This window comes from Puccinia triticina, chromosome 5A, assembly GCF_026914185.1.
Source record: "Puccinia triticina chromosome 5A, complete sequence".
Classification (NCBI taxonomy): Eukaryota; Fungi; Basidiomycota; class Pucciniomycetes; order Pucciniales; family Pucciniaceae; genus Puccinia; species Puccinia triticina.
The window spans coordinates 1,660,325-1,675,838 of NC_070562.1; the positions used below are offsets into that span (position 1 = coordinate 1,660,325).

At 50.5% G+C, this 15,514-nt stretch overlaps 5 protein-coding genes across 5 annotated transcripts; 3 read left to right on the forward strand and 2 right to left on the reverse strand.

The window, feature by feature from the left end:
- Nucleotides 1-1,799: 1,799 nt before the first annotated feature.
- PtA15_5A184 (uncharacterized protein) lies at nt 1,800-2,075 on the reverse strand (the record flags this gene model as incomplete). Its single annotated transcript, XM_053168917.1, has 1 exon — nt 1,800-2,075. The coding sequence occupies one exon, from the start codon at nt 2,073-2,075 to the stop codon at nt 1,800-1,802; it is 276 nt and encodes a 91-aa protein (XP_053020166.1).
- An 843-nt stretch (nt 2,076-2,918) lies between these two features.
- On the forward strand, nt 2,919-4,571 carry PtA15_5A185 (uncharacterized protein; the record flags this gene model as incomplete). Its single annotated transcript, XM_053168918.1, has 2 exons — nt 2,919-3,214; nt 4,538-4,571. 2 exons carry the CDS (start codon nt 2,919-2,921, stop codon nt 4,569-4,571), a joined length of 330 nt encoding a protein of 109 aa, XP_053020167.1.
- A 3,412-nt stretch (nt 4,572-7,983) lies between these two features.
- PtA15_5A186 (uncharacterized protein) lies at nt 7,984-8,383 on the forward strand (the record flags this gene model as incomplete). The annotated part of the gene is made up of 3 exons (XM_053168919.1): nt 7,984-8,050; nt 8,130-8,233; nt 8,312-8,383. The coding sequence occupies 3 exons, from the start codon at nt 7,984-7,986 to the stop codon at nt 8,381-8,383; spliced, it is 243 nt and encodes an 80-aa protein (XP_053020168.1).
- Nucleotides 8,384-8,552: 169 nt separating this feature from the next.
- Nucleotides 8,553-10,749, reverse strand: PtA15_5A187 (uncharacterized protein; the record flags this gene model as incomplete). The annotated part of the gene is made up of 5 exons (XM_053168920.1): nt 8,553-8,923; nt 8,986-9,056; nt 9,121-9,910; nt 9,999-10,344; nt 10,405-10,749. The coding sequence occupies 5 exons, from the start codon at nt 10,747-10,749 to the stop codon at nt 8,553-8,555; spliced, it is 1,923 nt and encodes a 640-aa protein (XP_053020169.1).
- A 137-nt stretch (nt 10,750-10,886) lies between these two features.
- Nucleotides 10,887-12,878, forward strand: PtA15_5A188 (uncharacterized protein; the record flags this gene model as incomplete). Its single annotated transcript, XM_053168921.1, has 5 exons — nt 10,887-11,143; nt 11,203-11,407; nt 11,477-11,658; nt 11,707-12,559; nt 12,645-12,878. The coding sequence occupies 5 exons, from the start codon at nt 10,887-10,889 to the stop codon at nt 12,876-12,878; spliced, it is 1,731 nt and encodes a 576-aa protein (XP_053020170.1).
- Between the last annotated feature and the right edge of the window lie 2,636 nt (nt 12,879-15,514).

Genomic DNA, 15,514 nt, shown 5'->3' on the forward strand with positions numbered 1-15,514 from the left:
GTACGGTTGAATATACGAAAATTCCAAAAAAAGAATTGTACAAGGCTGTTGCAATATGCTTGAAGATGTGTACTTATTACCTTAAAAATAATCCATCAGAAAACAGAATGAAAAGAGTTCAAAGAAAAGTCAACTCAAAACTCACTCCAGTACTTAAATGCTAAAATAAAGTATAATGAGGTAATGTTTAGAGTTCTATATTCTATACCTTTATCCTAAATTTATATCATTGTTATTTCTTAAAAGAATCTTAGTTAATTAAGACTTGTATCTCTTAATTATTCTATCTAGACATGTAGTTCTAAAGAGTTTTCATCTAAAATTGGTTTATTTGAGACTTGTAGCTTCTCAATATTTTCCTGTAGCTGAGACATGTAGATTCTCAACATCCTCCTGCATAGCGATGACATCAGTTACCTGTTTTTAAATACCACCTGGCAAGTACCCCTCACACCTGTCACGCCCCCGCCAGTGGTTGATTAACTTTCTGAGGTATAACAGAGTGTGCTAAGCCAGAGTGAAATGAGTTGAAAATCTATTGTTTGTATATTTGGTGTGAGTGATGGCTGAGGGCTCTATCATTTCTCTGGATTTGGACTTGATTGCTTTGAACTGAAATTATGAATTACCACACGCATTGTCAAGACTACATATATCAGCAGGGAGACATTGGCTGCAAATCCATAGAGGGTTTCTTTTTGCTGTTATCTGGTTGTATTACACTTATTTACGTAAAAAAGATCACAAAAATGTCATGTTGTAAGAAGTAGGAATACAAACTTGATGAGAACATTAGGGGGGCTCACAATTGAAATTTACAAGACTTTAGGACCTATTTTAAGGTGTTTATGAACATTTCCTTTTCTAAAAAAAATGAATCACACTGATTGATCAGTATCACCTGCTGGTGTGCATCTTACCAAAATTTCATAATTCTGTTGATAAAGGCCTTAAGTTTAACTCCAAAGTTTTATAAAATTCAATTTTGAACCCCCCTGCACCCCCATTGTGTAAATGCTGCATCATGATGTATTTTTTCAAATTTTGCAACTACCATATAGACTTCAATCCCAACTGGCAATTAACTTTTTATTTGTGTCATTCTCAAGATAAGCCTGTTTTCAAGAAGCAATTGATAGTCCTGGTACACTTTTAAGTGCAAGCTGGGCAACCATTGCCCTACTACTGATGCATTGAGGCCATAAACTTGCCACCTACCCGTTTCATTGAGTCTTACATCATGTTCATTAGGGGGGTTCACATTGGCAAAAATCCACTGCTGATTTTGTCTGCTCATGCACCCTTCAGTATGGTTTATCAAGCATGGTAAATTGCTTCCAAAGGGGAGCTGCTCGCCAGAACCTTGTAGCATTCTCTGGATAAGTGAAAGCTGCAGGTGATGGTTTTGATGACTGATTTCAGAATCCACCAGTGAACCCCCCCATTGGTTATAATCAAGCGGTGCCTGGCTCCAGACGCGCTGCGACCTCACCGTAAGCCGACAAGTTACCAAACATTATTCGAGTTGTGTACTCTTCAATTTGTTACTTGAAACGTAATTACTTCTGAAGACATCTCCACCAAAACCCAGTCCGATGATCAACTACTGACCCAGAGTGGCAGAAAATTCACGTCGGAGTTGCCATGGTGAAGGAAATTGATCTCCACTCAAGCGCATGGCGGTCCAGGACTAATACAATGCATGTCGCTTTATGGTTCGCTAGCAGTAGGGATAAGTGGATAGCCCGTTTCATGCATCTACAACTTTGACTGAATTTCATATGGATTGATAGGGACGTCTAGACCTTCTTTGACCCTTCACGTTCTACAGCTTTCTGATATTGCGTTTCAACTACTCGTGACAAGTATAGAAGAAGTAAGCAAATCAGCGAATCTGCGTCTGTGGTCTTGTCACTTGATCGTGTTTCAGAACACAGACCGGTCGTGTTGCCATATAACTTGTCCCATTCGGCCGATTCCTTCCGACGTTCATCAACTTTGCGTTTCAAATCCGGCGCAAGCTCCTGAGTATGGCCGTAGCAGTCATCCGGATTCGACAACAATAAAAACAACATCGGTCAATAAGTCGTCATTGCGTTCAATTCCAAACCCAGGTTGTGGCGATTTACGGCATAAAACTGGGCTGTGGGTGAAAAGTTCAATGCGAAGCGACGATCCGATCAGTGCGTAGTTCTTTGGATCCATTTTTCAATCAATAAGCTTGTGTTTATCATACCGACATTCAGATGGCGTGGCAACTTTTCACAGGAAGGAACAACACGCGTGATGTCAATCGATTTTGTATATCCCGATGAAAGTTTTTGGGCACGGACCGGAAGAGGACATGGCAAATCGTGCGGATCATTCCGAAGAGTTAAATAGGTAGATTAGATAGAGCAATCCTCATGATGATTCCATGGACATCAAGCTCACGTTTCATGATACCCCATCCCATCCCAGTTCCTGCATGGTCCAGATGAACCAAGATCAGCGAGAATATCGGTATTTTGTGACAGGGAATATGAGCCGGGGTCGTGGAATGGGTCTCACCAACTATCAACAAGCCCAAGGCTCTTCCCGGCGGTAATCGCGAAGCCATGGATAGTGTCCGTCGGTAGTTGCAAGTCGGCAGGGAGATTCCCCTGAGCTCCGCGCCGTCCCATCCCGTTCTGGGTGGCTGGAGTCTGGACTAGTGGTCTCGGACGCGTGACACACCCTGTGACAGCTTTGTTGACAATCCGCAGCTCGGTGAATCTACTTTATAATACAAATCAAATCAATTTATTTTGCAAAACTGCTCTTATGTATCCAGAATACCCCACTACATAAATAGTTCGCTAGGCGACTGACTAAAACAGGCTGAGAAGATTATGTATCGACGAGGAGTGTCCAACCCGCACAGCTCGCTGACAAACACGATGTTCCCCAGTATGCCCTTCCCGTTAAACGACTTGCTGTATGATGACGAGCTCGAACATTTCGCCCTTATGTACGCTCTCCTCTTCGAAGAATCCGAGGAAGATGAAGGCGATGAGGACGATGAGGGCGATGAGGAACATGAAGGCGATGAAGACGACGAAGACGATGGAGATGAGGAGCATGATGAGGAGTTTGACGACGAATTCGCTGAGGAATTCGAGGAGGAAGAGGATGGGAAGGCTGACTCCGACCGAGAGTGCACCAAGAAACCACTGGATCTGACTTGGCTCTTCAAGTTGCCTGAGAACGAGCTCAGACAGGCCACTCGAATGTCGAGATCTAGCTTCCTCTGGATTTTCAACCAGATCAAAGATAGCGCCTTCTTTCGGAGACCCGGCACACCTCAGCTGTCTATTGCCCAGCAACTCGCACTAACACTTGAACTACTCGGATCCAATGGGCACGACGGATTGCCAGGTCCACTGGCCTCCAGGTTGGGTATGAGTCGACCAGATGCTATCGAAATTATCGTTGGCCCCGTTCAAGCAATCAACGCCCTTTCACACACATACGTCACCTGGCCGAGCGACATACGAAGACAGCTGATTTCGGATGTCATGAAGCAAGAAGGCTTCGAGGGCTGTGTGGGCTCAGTTGATGATCTCACCATCCCCTTGTCATATCCGATGAACGATGAATCATTTCTGCATAGCCAGACGGGACGCCCCACTATGAACGCTCAGATTATCTGTGATGCTAACACACGGATCACTGCTTTCTTCACCGGCACGCCCGGTGAATGGAGAGGAAGCCTGACATACGAGAAATCGTCGCTGCACCGAAACCCTACAAAGTTCTTTGATCCAGGTAGGAGTTGCATCATTTTGCTTGATACTTTTCAACCGCAGCCGACCATTTCTGCTTTTTTTTTTCATTTCAGGCCAATATCTCATAGCCGATTCCGCCTATCGGCCCAGTAAAACCATCATCCCACCATCCAACGCTCCGGGTCCGAAGTCGAAAACGGACCAGCAGTTCGATTATTGCTTAGCCAAATCGCATACACGGAGTCAGAAGGCCATCGGTGCCTTGAAGGCCAGATGGGCCTCTCTAAACGAAATACGGTTCTCTCGGTCTGCCAGCGCCAAACATTATATTCATTGGGTGCACTGCTGTATCGTTTTGCATAACATGCTTAACCAGTTTGGCGACATTTGGGATGAAGTGGATGATCACCCAACCAGCCCTCAAGTCACACCGCCAACCGTTTGCAACACTCGTACTCTCGACTCGTTCCGCTTGACTGTCAAGACTAAATGCATCGAAGTCAATCGTCGGCTTGGTGTTATCTGATGGTAATTGCAGGTTGATCAGTTGGAGTAAATCTCGCTAAATCCGCCAGGCTTCTTCCATCCTTATTTGTAGTCGACATGGGTAGTATGAATGCGTGTATCTTGTAGAGTGCAGTAACAACAGACAAACAGGATCGGGTAGATACCAGAAATTTAAGAGTCCGAGAAACGTGAGTCGAGAAGTTCTTCAGAAGGCCCTTACAAGTCCCTTGTTACGGGTTCAGGTTTTTCTTCAGGTCTACGCCTGACTCAATTTCCGCTTGAAGGATGGACTTCTGCGCCAAGTTGTGCAGAGAATAACTTGCTTCAGTCCCTGTTAACATCACCATGTCACATTTATGGTGTTCAAAGTTGGTTTGCATAATTTTATGCATGCATAAATCATAAAATCATAAAATCTTTTTTGCAGGGGATATGACTGTCTGATTATGTAATACAAAATTTCCTCACCAAAATATTTTTATGATTTTATGATTTATGCATGCATAAAATTATGCAAACCAACTTTGAACACCATAATTGTGTGTACAAGTTTTGAAAAGAGAAAAGATGTGCAAGAGCACAGAGAATCTTTCCATACTTTTCTTGGATTTGAGGTCCCTGAGTTACACTCAACTTTGGGGCTATTTTGACTTGCATTTGTTTTATTTCATCCTCATGGGACAAACCAGACACAAAATAGTGATGATTATCATATGTTATGTGTATGCCCAAGGGGCAAGTTTATATACACAAACTAGAGCTTGGAGGTGTCCAGGTCTTGATAGTCAGGTCCTGGGTAAACACTCTGATCAGTGCACACTCCTAGCTAGTAAAATGGAGTGTGCTTTGTAGATATGGCAAGGTGGCAGGTGACAACGTTGTAAACGCTGCGCTGCGCTAAAAAAAGCGGTCATTTAGCACAGCGCAGCGGTCACATGGCTACGTTGTAAGACTCAAAAGTGGTTGTGAAACCCTTTTGCTGAATGGAGAAGGGGATGATGGAGGTGCAAACTCTGCCCTTCTATACTATCAGATAACAAGACCCACCAAGCTAAGCTTGGCAAGTTTTAATCAAGTGATAGGTCTGGTCTAGTTCCAGATGAAGTTGTTCGATGACAGGTATGTGAGATTTGAGAGTGAGTTCAGTAGTTATTTGCAAATATAAGGGTTGTAGTGATGGGTGAAGGTGATGGTAAGTGTGAAGGGTAGTATGTAAATAACTGGGGAATACTGAGCTGAGGGAAAAACAACTGGGGGGAGAGAGCTCCTTATATAGACAAATGTGAGGGATTTTAGCTACAAGGGGGACCCTGGATGAGGTATTTTAGCTGGTGGGCTGCGTACAAGTGGTGTCAGAAGATACTAAATACAGGCAAAAAGTGGGGTGAGAAATGAAAGATGATGTCATACTAATGCAGGGAGTGCATCAACAAAACGGGGACATGTCAAATACAGATGTACTTAATGCAAGGGGTGCATGAGTGGTGTCAGACTAATGCAAGGAGTGCAGAAATGAAGCGGGGACATGTCAAATACAGAAGAAATGGGGTTGGTCTCCTGCAAATGCAGTGGCGATAAGAGGGATAGAAAAGAGTATGTGTTTGGCTGGGGCTGAGTATGTGTATACCTGGGAAAGGTGACTTGAGGGTTGTGACAGGTTGATGACTGGGGCTGGCCGTGTCCATGGGGGTCCAAGAGGGTGTGACTTCCAATCCAGCGGGGTTCCAGTGACGCTTCCAGTGGTGACTAGGGGTAAAATTGGCCGTAGAATCCATTTCTGAGGTCCATTTGGTGGTATCTTGAGGCCTAGGGTGAGTAAATATATGTATGAGGAAAAACTTTTGATTTTTCACTTTTCCGTCTACCACAACGTCCCAGAGGCAAGTAGCGGAAGCTGTTGAAAAAACCGCTGCGCTACTTGCTACGCGCAGCGGTTGACCGCTACCCACCCAGGGCAATTAGCGATAGCGCAGCGGAAGTGGAAATCCGCTGCGCTATTCGCTAATTTAGCGGATAGCGGAATTTAACTGCATGTTAAACCTCTTTTAACATGATTTAGACCATTTTCTTTCTTCTTTTTCAAACCGCTGCGCTACTGCTGAAGCGCAGCGGTTCAGTGCTATGTGACCGCTTTTTTTAGCGCACTAAAATCATCTTTTTTTTTTCCAGGAAAACAAAAAGCGGTTAGCGCAGCGGTCTGGCCGCTGCGCGCAGCGGCACAAAAAACCGCTGCGCTAACCGCTTTGCTGCGCTAAAAGCAGCGCAGCTGTTACAACGTTGCAGGTGACATGAAGCTGACTCCAGCCTTTACTCCAACCATACACTTAGTGAAAAGTGGTGGAACCTCCTGATGATGACAAAGGGGCCATGGTTATCCAAGGGGAGTAATGTTGGAGTTACCACTGGACTTTCAACATATGTTACTGAATGTCACCTGAGCCCAATTCACATGAATTTTTTCATGGTGGGCCTGTTGGCAGTGTGGTGTTCACACTGGTGCATGATTTAGGATCAAGAGTATTGGGTTCCTGAAGATGTTGGAAAGGCAGAGCGGATATTCAAGGTTCTGCCTCACAATTCAGATGTGTGCCAGTTTGCAAGATCATTGAGAAGCAGAGCTCAACATTCACAGTTTTCAGATCTGCTCTGCCAGTTGTTTTCTCCTTCTCCACTGTTGTTTTCTCTTCCTTTGTGTGTGGTTGCATGGTCTTTCCATGTGTTACACACAGGGAGAGGGTGAAGTCCTCCCGTGACATGTTTCTTCTGGAGTCCAAGTGCAAGTCTGGTGTTGGAGGCCGGGATGACCAAGGTGGTAAACTTTAATCATCTTAGTCTAGAGTTATGCATATACCAAACATTGTACATATATGCATAACTGCGGCTGTGCAGCTTTTGTACTTAGTCTAATCATTGCGCCCGGTACCGGTCCTCTCTTTTCCTCACCGAGATTGGACCAATACCGAGCGTGCATGAGCTTACCCGTGACGCATCTTTTTCTGTCAGATTTGCATTCACTCTTCCCTGAGTGTCTTATATCTGGACTTGGAGGATGGGACGGAATGTGAGTTTCTGATCTAGGGAATAACCATCAAAGTTGTGATCATTTCTGATTTTCTGAGTCTGGTGGAGTCTGTTCTGTGCCACATCTTCATTCCAATTATGGTGTTCAAAATTGCATATGACACTGTTTACATAAAATCATAAAGCCAATTTTGGCTGGGAGATGTCAGCGTGCATAAAACTTAAAGTGACATCTCCCAGCCAAAATTGCAGTTTATGATTTTATGTAAAAAAATCTTATGCAATTTTGAACACCACAAATTCTCAACAACAAATCCGGTCACACAACCCTGGTGTTTCTAAAAAAATCATCCCCAGATCAGCTATGTTTTTGAGCCTTGGAGAGCTCATCATCCGGGCCACAGCCAAGGGCAGCGTAAACAGCATCTGATTCACGCACCCAACTGCCTCCCCTAGCACCGATGGAGTCCCAAGGCGGGTACCCGCCGCCCTCCAGAAGGCAGCAGTGTCCCCTTGCAGGGACCCATGGCTGGTGCGGAGCTACTTCTTTTAATAGAACACGCCTCACCCGCCATGCAAGCGCCCTGCGCGCGCGGCGGGCTGAGGTCTGTGACACCCCTGTGCCAGGAAGTCGAGATCTGTGTGTGACACATTGTGAATCCCTTCATCCTTGCGCCCCGACCAACGACGACCACTGAAACATACGCCAATGAACCGACCAAGCAGCACGGCCACGGAATCCAAGCCGGCCCGGCCGGCCCGAGACGCGCTTGATGGTGAGCACGCCCGGTTCCTCGGCCTCCTTCTGCACAGGCCCCGACGCTGACGGCGCCTTCCGTCCGGCTGCTGCTGCAGTTCTGCACGAGATAAGCGAGCTGCTGGGCACCGGGCTGGACCAGCAGACGCTCGCGCTGTGTGTCGGGATGATCGAAGAAGGCACGAATCCGGTGGCGCTCGCTGTACGCTCTCCTCTTTTTTTCCTCCCCATGGGTTGGCATGGAGATCCGTTCGGTTGATCCCTGCTCTATCTCCTCCAGCAAGTAGTCCGGGAGCTCAGACAGGAAGCAAAGGGCAAGACTAATAAGACCACCCCAACTTTCCTGCCGTAAAGCGCTCTTGCCGTGTGCACCATGAAGAGAAAAAAATAGATAAAGTAACCCCCACAAGACCCCGCATAGTCTAAAGCCCCTGTGGCTATTTGGCAGGCGATATCTGAGAGCAAACGGGTTTTTCCATTTCGAGGGGTGAGGGGTGTTGGATGTTGTTGTAGGAGTGAGATTACATGCGCTCTAGGGGCTCCAAAGTCAAGAGTTTCATAGCGCTAGCCAGGACGTCCTTACAGGACCTGAAGAGCCAGAGCCGAGCGAGCGCAGTGGGCTGGTCCTGGCCCTTGACGATCAGGGTCTCCCAGGCCGAGCTGACGGCATGGGTGAGTTTCCAGCAGTAGGTGACGATCGACGAGGGCTCGAGCTTGCCGAACGCCGTCTTCACCGCATCCGGCCACAGCGCCAGCAGCACCACGAGCTCTCGCGCCTTCGCTTCCTCGCTCAGGATCGCCGTCTCTACCGTGTCCGCCAGTTTCTCCGCGGACGGTAGCACATACGTCGGCGCCGCTTTCCGCTCTACTGAACATAATCGGACGTGGGCATCTGAGGTATTGTGTTATCGTTAGTTTGTGCTTCTCTGAGTGTGTGTAAGCTGGTTTGCTGACATTGTAGGTATGGACCCGTGTCTCCCTCGAATGACAATACTCGGTCCCATTTGAACTCATAGCCATTAATTCTGCGTAAGAGATGGTTAGGATGATCGATTCGATAGACAAGAGGGGGATCATCGAGCGACAGACCTCTTTCCAGCCATGTCTTGGATCTTGATCCCACTGATTCCGACCTCGTCGGCCGTCCGGAGCGGGTCGGGGATTTCGTTGTACTTATCGACGTTAGTTTTCATCTGTTCGTGCATGGTGTTTCGGGCCTCGTTCATCATGTCCTCGAGGTGGACGCTGGTCCCCTTCCGGGTGCTCATCCCGGCGACCATTCCGAAGTTGATGTGCTGGAGCTTGTTGGCCCAGGGGAAGCCCATGAGGTCGAGGACTTTGAAGAACTGGGCGAGATGGAGGTCCTGCTGGGAGGCGACGACGTAGATCATCTTGTCGAAGTGGTACTTGTCGTATCGTTGGATGGCCTCGCCGATATCCCGGGTGATGTACAGGTTCGTCCCGTCGTTCTTCCTGATCACCGTCCGGCCGAGCTTGTAGGCGTCCAGATCACAGATCAGTGTCCCGTTATCCTCGATCGCAATTCCCTTGTCCTTGAGCACTTTCAGCGCGACATCCATGCTCTCGTGAGTCACCTGGCTCTCGCCACTGTACACGTCAAACTTGATGTTGAGGCGGGCGTAGTCCTGTTCGTACTGCTTGATGCTGTAGTCTCGGAATCGCTTCCATAGCGCAACCGCCGTGGGGTCGCCCTCTTCCATGAGCTTGAAGAAGTCTCGTGCCTTCTGCTCTAGCGGCGCCTTCTCTTCGCCCTCCATGTCCTTATTGATCTTGGTGTACACGTCGAGGAGATGCTGGATGGGTTGTTCTGTTAGTTCCTTTTCTGAACCATACCGCTCGAAACCGACAGCCAGTACACCTGGAAATTCACGCCAAGACACATCAATTTTTTTTCTTTCTTTTTTTTCTCTTTCTTTCTGCGATATCTGAGACTGTGACTGACTGACCGAACTGCCTGCCCCAGTCGCCGAGATAGTTGATTCTGGTGACATCCCAGCCGTTAGCCTCGTGCAGGTTGCCCAGGAAGGCGCCGATGATGGTACTCCGGAGATGACCGGCATGGAACTTCTTGGCGATGTTGGGGCTGGAGAATTCGAGGACGAGCTTGTTCTTGGTGCCGGTTTCGGGGTTGATTCCGGAGGAGTTAGTGCCGTAGCCTCCGCCAGTTTGGGAGAGATGGGTGAGCTGGTTGATTTGGTGGAGGACGGTTCGGCAGAGGGTTTTGGAGTTCATCTGGAACTTGACGAAGGATCCTTCGGCATTGACGGACTGGATCCACTCGTTGGTTTTGAACTACGGGCAGTTGAATGTCCTGTGAGTGGCGGTCTTGTGCTGGATGGGGGGTGGACTGACCTGGTCCTGTATCTTGGTGGCGAGCTGCTTGGGGTCTGCTCCTTTGATCCTGAACCTGGGTACGGCGATCGTCAGGTCGCCGCCCTCCTTCTTGCCGGACTCGACGCCCGCCCAGATGCGCTCGAGGTCGGCGGGGAGGGCGTGGGGCAGGGCGAGGATGTGTGCGACCTGGATGGCGACTGCGGTGCGGAATGCGTCGAGGACGTTCCGTGCGGGCTCTGCGCCGGGCGGGATGGGCAGCGGGGGGAGGGCGGCGAGCAGGGGGATGTCGGCTGTTGATGGTAGGCTGGCCATCTTCGAGTAGTAGTGGTGCAGTCTGGGGATGAGGCGGCGGAGGGTGACCATGTTCTGGGGGGGGGGAGTGGGCGAGGCGGAGGTATGTACTTGGGATATATGCAAAGTGTGGACAGAAAAAAAAATAAAAAAATAAAAAAAAATAAAAAAAATAAAAAAAATAAAGAAAACAACAATCCAACTACACAATGGCTTCACTCATCTCCAGCACGATCTGGGTCAAGCGAGGACAGGCCGCACAACACCCCAGACGATACAAGCTGGACGCGGATGAGCTCGAGCGGGTATCCCGGCTGGCTGGAACACGGCTGGCGCAGGTCAAAGAACTCCTCGACGAGCAGGTCGAGGCAGAGCAGCCGGTCGATGTCGACGAGATGATTGCCGGCGAGGAGGACGACGAGGAGGAGGAAAACAACAGCAAGAACTCGGACGACGAATGGTCCGAGTAAGCTGGCACCCCCTGATAGTCTGCCTCCACAGCTGACCACCCAACGACCATCGCAGCCAGGACTCCGCGGAGCAGGAGGACAAGATGGAGCTCGACGAGAAGGACCCAGCCGCACAGCCCGCCGACGAGATGGCCCAGTACAACCTCGACGACTACGACAAGGAACAGTCCAAGGGCATCTCCATGGGCCCATTCAGCAACATCAAGGGCCTGCAGTTCTACCAGAACCAGAGCGACGACCCCTATGTGACCCTCGAGGATGTGAGCCAGTCCGTTGCACCATCCGCCCATCCACACTAACATCCCCCGCGCCCCACCGGACCATCATAGCTCGACAACGACGATGCCCACGAGCGAGAGGAGCTCGAGATCTATCCGACCGACAACCTGCTCATCGCCGCAAGGACCGAAGACGACGTCTCCCAACTAGACATCTACGTCTACGACCAAGCCGAAGAGAACCTGTTTGTCCACCACGACCTGCTCCTGCCCGCCATGCCGCTCTGTCTCGAGTGGATCGACTTCACCCCGGCGGGCATCCACTCCGACCACCCCGCCAGGAAGGGCTGCCTGGTCGCCGTGGGCACGATGGACCCGGAGATCGAGATCTGGAACCTCGACGTCGTCGACGGCCTCTATCCCGACGCCATCCTCGGCAACCCCAACCCCACTGCCGCCGAGCAGCCCCCTCAAGCAGAACAAGCCTCAGCCGATTCAAATACCCAAGCCAAGAAAATCAACAAGAAGAAAAAGAAGAAGAAACAACAGCAACAGCAACAACAACAACAAAATCCTTCCCACCCCTCCTCCCCCACCACCTACCACACCTCCTCGATCCTCTCCCTCTCCCACAACAAACTGGCCCGGAACCTCTTGCTCTCAGCCTCAGCAGACACGACGATCAAGCTATGGGACCTGAACCAGGCCCCCTCGGGGCCCTCGTCGACCTTCAGTGCGATCGAGAGCTTCACGATGCACACCGACAAGGTGCAGTCGGCCCAATGGAACCCGAAGGAGGCGACGGTCGTCCTGAGTGGCGGCTGGGACGGGATGCTCAAGGTCTGGGACACACGCAACGCGCGCGAGGGGGTGGAGGTCAAGCTGGACGCGGATGTCGAGTGTCTCCGCTGGGACCCGTTCAGCCCGCTGAGCTTCGTCGCCACGCTCGATAACGGCCTCATCCAGGCCTTCGACTCCCGCATGCTCTCCCAGTTCTCGCCCGCTAAGAAAGCCGCCAAGCCGCTCTGGACCCTCGCCGCCCACGACTCCTCCGTCTCCGCCTTCGACCTCAGCCCGGTCATCCCCGGCCTGCTCGTCTCCGGCGGCCTCGACAAGATGGTCAAGGTGTGGAACCTCGAAGACAAGGCCGGCTCGCCCTCGCTCAGCATGGTCGTCAGTCGAGACCTAGGCGTCGTAAGTCCATATTTCTCTCCCCCTCCCACCACACAGCGAAAAATTCTCATCTTTTCTTCAAACAAACAAAAAAAAAAAAAAATAGGGTAAGGTCTTTTCGGTCGGCTTTTGTCCCGACGACCCCGCAACAATCGCCGTTGCAGGCTCGAAAGCGTCCCTCCAGATCTGGGACTTGGCCACCAACAACGGCGTCCGGAGCGTCTTCAAAGACCGCTTCAAACAGTTCGCCTCTGCGCTCGACCTCGAGAACCGCAAGCCGATCGGGAAGGACGGCGTGTTGGGCGTCGCTGACGACGCCGAGTCCGACGATGAAAATTAAATCGGCGGTTTGCCTTCTCTTTTTTTTTTTTTTTTTTTTTTTTTTTTTTTTAGTGCAGATTTGGTTTAACATTGCGCACTATGCATATTCATCTGACTGACAAAGACTGTCGAAGAGTGACAACAGTATCTATGTAAATAGAGAGGAGAAGAACAACTAAATTTCTGTGGAGGGTACCGCCATTTATTTTAATGTATGGTGTTGAGAGATGAGAAATGAGAAAAGGGAAAAAGAGGGAAGAAAAGGGGGGAGGAAAGATCCAGGGGTTCGGTGAGGTTGCCGTCTTGAGGAGATCATTGGTGGGTTCCCTCGGCGTCCTCTACCCTGCGGAACTGGGGGAGTCTGGCCGAGGTTTGGATGAATGTTTCTGTTGCCTTAAATGCTCTCGCGTCATGGAGGAGGGTTCTGGCCGACAATTCCCTGATCCTTTCAGCATAGAGGATCCTTCTTGCACTCGATCTTGCCCCGCGGAACCTGGAACAGGAAACAAGATAATGATCAACTGATTCTACGACCCCACACGTCGAGCATATCGGATATGGAGCCTTCTTGCATTTGAACTGGTGAGCGTTTAGTGGGACGTGACCTGATCGTAGCTGGTGCAGAGCGGCCTGAGCGTCGAAGGCCGTGCGCGGCGACTTCCGCCATAGCTTCTCTTTCCGGGTCAGCGAAGATCTTACCGCTGTCGCGCTGCCCTTGATGGATTCGTCGAGAAAGACGGGGTTCCGGGCCTCCGCCGCCTTCCTATCCGCCATCTCATTTCCTTCAATCCCTATGTGGCCCGGACACCATCGGATCACCACCTGTGTCGACGGTGGGATGGCGTCAGCTATTTCCTGAATCTGAGAAACAAGGTATTGGCCCGGTTTGGGGGCCCTAGGGTACTTTAGCCGTTCAATCGCGGCTTGACTGTCCGTTAAAATGATAACCCGAGCGCCTGAGATCGGGAGTTGTGCCATGCGCCCCAATTCTAGCCCAAGCCTGATGCCCACCAATTCGCATTCGAAGTTGGAAGCCGTGCCTTGAGGGCCCAAGAAAGCGAGCCTGCTCGACAAGCCATCCCCCGTCACTGCCGCCGCTCCTAACCCTTCCTCCGGGTGGGCTGATCCATCCGTAAAAATAACCAAGTCAGACTTAGGATTCAATGAGTTGAGCATAGAAGAAATCGATCTTTTAGCCTCTTGTTTGTTGACCCTGTCGACCACCAATTCCAATTTCCGTCCTAGACTCCAAGGGGGGTGGGATTCAAAGAAGAAGTTGATCTCCTCAAGCCGCTTTGTCGCCAAGGGCGCCAAGGCCTCGCGCGTGATGGCCGCATGCGCCGGGCTGGGGAATGACCTAGCCTGCCACGCCAGTTCCGTTCTGATCTGTTGCTCAATCGCCGAAGGTCTGTACGCAAACCTGGTTAGCTTCGAGAGGAAGAAGTTGTTTATCCGATTTGTGGCCGTCTGCACAATACTCCTAAAAGGCCGGTACTTATCGAGATATTTAATCGGCGTGGATTTTAATGCCCCCAACGCGAACCGGGCCGCCGAGTGCTCAATCTGCCCGAGCAGTGCCGTCACTTTCGCCTTATTGCTGGAGGTGAACCAGACTTGTACCCCGTAGAGGGCCCTAGGGACAAGGACAGCCGAGATCAGCAGCCCTCGCTCTTGCTCCCTCACCCCCCAGGACGAACTGCCTATTATCAGAAGCTGTCCCATCGTGTCGTCAGCTTTCTTTTTCACCTGAGTTAGCTGTCTACTGAAGGTCAGCTTCTCATCCAGCCAGAGGCCCAGCCATTTGACCTCCCGTTGGGGCTCCAAGATTTGACCGTCAAACACAAAAGGTAACTTAGCCGATCTGGCGTGGGTAAAAGCCACGTATCGAGCTTTCCGGCTGTCAAAAATAGCTCCGTGGCTTTTGCCCCACCGAAGTGAAGCCTCCGCTAGCGTCATGAGACCCGTCCTGGCCCCCTCGGCAGTTTTCCCCGCCACAAGATGGACCACGTCATCTATGAAGCCCAGGGAGACTTCGTCCCTGTCAAAACAAAACTCTTTGATCAGTAAATCAGAGTTGTAAAGTATGTACAGAATGACTGATAAGGGGGAACCCTGCGGGAGTCCCTTCTCAATCTTAAACTCAGCTGATTCAAAGTCCGCCAGCCGCAGCTTTGTGCGGCGACCCTCCAAGAATCGTGCTATGATCTTCCAAAGGTACGTCGGGCATCCTTTTCGTCGAAGAGAGTGCACGAGGCGCCGGGGGACGACCGATGGATAGGCCGACTTCACGTCGAGGAAGAGGGCCGAGACCGTTTTACCTTCCCTCCACTTTCTCTTCACCCACATTGTAAGCGCCATCAGCGCGTCGTCACACCCCTTCCCTCGACGACCTCCGGAGTGTCCGTCGGGGATGATGGTGTTGGATTCTGCCCAGAAAGTGAGACGGTCAGCAAGGACGGTCTCGAACACCTTACTGGTGGAACTGAGTAGGGCAATTGGTCGATACGCCCCTGGAACGGTGTAGTCAGGCTTTCCAAATTTCCGGATGATGACGGTGGTGGCGGTGCGCCACCCGGTGGGGAAGCAATCCTCCCTGATGCACCTATTAAAGAAGGAAGCAAGGGGGTCAGCAATCTCGGGTGCCAGAATCGTGAG